The sequence below is a fragment of the Macadamia integrifolia genome, unplaced genomic scaffold (genome assembly GCF_013358625.1).
Source record: "Macadamia integrifolia cultivar HAES 741 unplaced genomic scaffold, SCU_Mint_v3 scaffold538, whole genome shotgun sequence".
NCBI lineage: Eukaryota > Viridiplantae > Streptophyta > Magnoliopsida > Proteales > Proteaceae > Macadamia > Macadamia integrifolia.
In genome coordinates, this window is record NW_024870479.1 from 31,446 (window position 1) to 37,026 (window position 5,581).

Sequence of the window (5,581 nt, forward strand, 5' to 3'; positions counted from 1 at the left end):
TTTAATTTTTCTTATATTTCATCACCATGCATGACTAATCTAAGTTTTCTTTTTAGGTCAACTGATTATCAAAAACTCTCCTGAAAACCCAAATTTCCCTTTATTTATTTTTACTAACAACGGGTATCTAGGCCTTTGGCCTGACTAGTTCGCTCTTATTTCTATTACTTTCCAGTTTATTGTGGTTCTTTGAAACTTTTTTTTTTTTCCACCTATTTTGATCTTTGGGATCTCCATATAACCACTTAATCTTCCTCCTCATCCATCCATCCTTTTTTTCCTTCTTTTGTTTTCAATTTTCAGTAGTTTTATCACCATGCAAAACAAATCTAGTGATGGTCAAGGGCCATCTCGGTTGAACTCAAATGCCATGCCAAGTACAAACAATGAGATAGAAAATCAACAAGCAATGGCCCCAGTTCATTCATGCAGCTATTGCTCAAAGATTTTCCCAACGGCACAAGCTTTAGGTGGCCATCAGAACGCTCATCGACGAGAGAGACGAGAAGCAAGATGGGAGTATCTTCAGGCAATTAGAAATTGCCCTAGTTCCCATTCAAGAACCAATATTTCAGCAAATTTTCAAGATGGAGAACGTGTATCTATGAATTCAACTACTGGAACGTCCGCACTACGCTCCCAACATGAACCTCAAGCTGGATTCCTATATTTTCACAATTCTGCACCTATATATGGGCCCATCCCTGTGATGCAAATGCATACTTCAATGCCTCAAGTTGGGTTTGTCCCCGGTCAAGTCTCATTAGTTGGAACATCCCACCCATATCCACTGCAAGGAGAGGGTATGGTATGGCATCAACAAGCACAGGAGTTGAATCTTTTTAGAGAAGAACCAAATCTACTGGTTGAAGAAAATGTGCGTTCAAATGAGAATGAAGTTGACTTTGGAAGTGTGGACCTAACTTTGAGGTTGTAGAAAAAAAAGTTTGGGATGTCTCTCTTCTGTCACATGTATCTTCTCGTCTTTTCTTGCTATTGGACAATGTTTGTCTTTTTATGTCTTTACTCATAAATAAAGCTATGTAAATATTATTTATAAGGTGTGTTTGCTATCTCTACCCACTTTAAAAAGTCTCTCTTGCCTATTCTGCATCCCTGTCTCTCCATTGATTGAACCGCTAACTTCTCTGCGATATGCCCATCCTCGATCCTCTCTATTTTATATTAAAAAGTTTGCTGTATTGATTTAATATTTTGTGCCCCATTAAGCACACCTTGGGCAACTCACATGGAGGTGTTTAGTGCTCTTCACTGCTTTCAATGAAAGTTGAATGATTCTCATTCAACCCTAGTATGACCCGGTCTATGCGGTTGTGGGGTCAATATGGGCCCGCGGGACTAGTCAAGCTGAAGGCCTAGATACCTATCATTAACAAAAAAAAAAAAAATTTAATATTTTGTGCATCAAATGATACATTTTTTGTTTTTTGGTAAATTGCATTAATTGATACCACATCCCTTAAAAAGAGAACAAAGGAGGTGGGGGGGATGTTGTCTACTCCAAATGGCAAGAGTTTTAGTAATAATAATTTTTTTTTATTATCAAACTTATTCCATAAAGACCATTAAATTCTCTTACAAAAAATAAGCTCCCAAAAATGTCTCTCTCTCTCAGTCTATCTATTTTTCTCATTCAAAGTCTCTCAAAAGTATGGCATGGACTATATTAAGATAGTTTGACGGTAGGCGTTGTTATTGGTACTATTTCATTAAAAAAAAAAATGTTGTATTATTTTCTGAGAAAAAAATAGAGAGATGTAGCTTAGTTGTCAAGCGAGCATTGCCCAATTCAACATGTGTCCTGAGTTTGACTCCTCTCACCCTTGGGGCCAACCCCATAGTTTCTATGGTTCTTATAGGGGCTAGTGCTTGCCCGATTTATGTATGTGTGGGCATACACGTGCATTTAAGGGATTAGTCCGGCCAAAGTTTTGAGCACTCTCATTAGAACCAAAAAAAAAAATTCCGTAAGTCTTTTAGATATTTAAGAAAAATAAATAAAATGCATATATGTAGATACTAAATTTTGTCACCCCAATATTTTCCACAAGTCCAGCCAATGTTTTGAATCTGTTGTTAGACTTAGAAGGTGTGTCTACCAGAAATCACTGTTTTGCCACCTGCAGTAACCTGGAGGTTTAAACATTGTCATAATGACCCAAAATTCATAGGATGGTATATTCCTATGATAATAAGGGATGTCCTAAAATTTGGTGCAAATCAAACACCATTTGGCACTCGACAATCAAACCCTGATGTATGCAGGCTTTGACTACACTAGGAGTCCGATCAAGCTGTGCTCATGGCCAAAATTGTGGCGGATCTTTGCATTGATGTTTATCTCAAATGCTTTCCAAAGATATCAGCTCATCTTATAACATGGATCAAGTACACAAGCAGCAACCAACATAATGTTAACTTTATCCATGCCCTCCCAATATTTCTTATAATTTTTCAACAATGCCAATGACATATAACGAAACATAATATCTTCACTCATTGACCAACTGTTTAAAATTGTTTCAATCACACAAAGCTTTTGAAAATATGAATTTGCAGTAACATAAAGAGACCCATACAGCTTCAATGTGGCATTGTGAAAACATTCAAGAAACATGCATAAAATTTTAGCATTCTCCCTATCTTTATCAGTGGGAACACCATCCTTGCAATGCATCCTAAAGTTCATATCACTATCTTCTAGGCATTGTGAATTTCAAATCAATCGGTATGGAGAAAGAAAGAGGAACCTTCAGAGCAAAAAAGGAGTATCAATTTCAATGTCTATACCGAAATAAATAACCAGTACAAGAGCTTAGGAGATTCAGTTTGCTAACCAAGGTTTTAGAAGAAGAAACAAAACAATTTTTCAGCTTGTTCACTGGTTGGCCAGAAGCTTGTTCATAATCTCTTACAAGATTCATCAATCTAGTTGCAGAGACAAGCTCATGAGAGATTTGGTAATTGAGGGCCCTAGTTGTCCTTTTATATCACTATAAATTAGGGCTGAAGCTTGTGGATAGGTAACACAGGTTGCTACAACCAGGGAACAAAGCAGCCCTGTAATGGACTACAAAACACTGACTGAATGAAGAGAAATTACAAAGTTTTAATGCTCTGATACCGTGCTAACAGTATCAAGGATTAACAAACAGAAATCACATAAGATGGAGAAGAAGAAGAAGAAGAGCTCTCAGTAATCAGTCTGGTGCTCTAGCAGTCCCCCTTCAATCAATATAAGTACCCCAATAACATTATAATAAGAAAGGTAACTTGGCGTACTCTAACAAGGAAATAACAACCTAGACTAATTAGAAAACAAATAAAGACAATATAAGAAAGACTCGAACCAAATCTAACCATATAACTAGGTCACACACCAAGGCCCACTTTGGTCTCATTTTTATTTTTGATTTTTATCTATTTAACAAAAATCATTAATGAAAATCAGTTTTAATCAAAATGTAAAAATGGTGTGGCAACTAGTAACTACTTGAGAAAAATGGATTTTTGTAAGAAATAATTTGGTATCCCTAAGTGCAAAATGGTTTTTTGAATAAATGGGTGAAAAGGTGCTCCTTTCACCAATCTTCCTTATAATTCTCTTTCTCCATTTTGGACTAAAGAAAACGGGCAAGGGCTTTGGATTTCTAATTACAAAAAAAATGACTACTTTACCCCGCCATATTGGGACTTTAAGCACCTGCTTAAAGTTCATTGCAAAAAAAAAACTGAAAATCATTTTTTGCCAATACACAAAAATGACTCTTGAACTCTTTTTTTTTTTTTTTTTTAAATAGAAACAATCTCCTAAATGCTATCAAATGCAACCAAAACCATTTTCGTGAATAAAAATTAAAAAAAAATGGTACCAAAGAGGGCCTAAGTCAAACAAGAGGGGAAACTCCCACATCGTGGAACAAATATCCCTTTTGTACCCTCGCGGTACAAAGGGTCCAGGGAACATTCTTAACATTCTCAATATAAATTTATGGAACTTACAAAATTTTTAAGATTTTTTACACATTTATTGTAATTTTTGCAGCATTATGTCCAATTTCTCAAAAACAAATTATTATTATTATTATTATTATTATTATTATTATTTGGATTTATTTTCTCACATTTTGATTTTTACAAAATTCCTTAATTTTTTGGACTTTTTATCTCAATTTTTTTCTTATTTTTTATTATTTCTTCAGACATATTGTAGCAATATAGGGTCCAATTCCAAAAACTGACTTTTTCAAGCTTGTCAGCCCTGATCCGTATCAATATCATATCACTACCGACCAAGACCGATGCCAACACCAACATTGATATTTTAAACTATGTTTGTTAGTTGTTACTATACATATATGGTCCAGTCCTGAAATTACAAAATTGCATTCCTCCCTTATATTTTCATTTATTCATTTGGGTGCAATCCATAGTTGTCAAGTCATCGACCAAGTGATAACTAGCCATTCAGGACTAGGTGGAGTCGGGATGACTGTCGCCTTATTGCACCGGCGCAGCACTAATTTATATCAGATTTCATTTAGTTTATTTACTTAGGATATTATTTGTAAATAAGCAAATACCCCCTATTTGAATCTAATAAAAATAGTTTAAAATTCAAATTCTAAAAGGATAAAAAGTCAACTCCTTAATTTAATATCACAAGGTGAATTTTTCTCAATTCTGAAAATTTCATATATCTATCATGGTAAAAAATTGTTAAAAACCAAAAGTTTGGTAAAATAATCTTTTATTTTGATATCCTTAAAATTATTTTTATTCAGGCAGTTTTAATAGCGTTCGCGTACTTTAAAATAAGTTTGAGTGGAACATAACTTTGTCATCAAAACTCAAATTTACATAATCTTAGACTTGTTAGAAAGTTGGTTTTGTGTCTAACTAATACAAAATGTCTCATATAAAAATAAAATCATTTGACTAGTCAAACTTATTATAGAACATGAACATTTCTTTAAATATTGATTTTTTATGATTTGACGTGGCTTAATGTTGATTTTTGATGACTTGATATGGCTAAAATGTTGATTTTTGATGATTCAAGGTACATGTAGCATATCAAATAATGTTAAAAAAAAAAGGAAAAATAAAAAATTACAATTGGTCTAGTTGTTCGTCTTAAGGCAGGCGACTCAGCAACTAAGCGCTTAGGCAACCCTCCAAAGCCTTGCTATCGTGCAACTATGGTGGGCCTGTGGTGACCCAAAAGTAGGGTTTTATACTTAAGTTGCATTAAAGGCATTGGAAATTCTCTTCACCAAGAAGAAGCAAGGGATCCAAGAATCTAACTACAGAATTTAAAGTCAATATAATACATCTTACTTCAAGAAACTATTTTGGAAGAGTTAACCAAGGGATTGTTTTGCACTTGTGGAGTGCAAACAATTTATGTTAGAGAACAAAGAAATGCCATAGTATCTGATCGAACATGGAGGAGACTGTAGAGCTAAAAAACTTCTCTTGTAGGAATTTAATAGAAAATTCTTGATTAATCTCTTTCCATTGAGTCTGCCCTTCTTTATGAATATTTCTACAATTCCTC

The 5,581-nt window shown here is 34.3% G+C and overlaps 1 protein-coding gene across 1 annotated transcript; it reads left to right on the forward strand.

Moving 5' to 3' along the window:
• Positions 1 to 316: 316 nt before the first annotated feature.
• Positions 317 to 937, forward strand: LOC122069145. Its single transcript, XM_042633085.1, has one exon. The coding sequence runs from the start codon at positions 317 to 319 to the stop codon at positions 935 to 937; it is 621 nt and encodes a 206-aa protein (XP_042489019.1).
• The last annotated feature ends 4,644 nt before the right edge of the window (positions 938 to 5,581 follow it).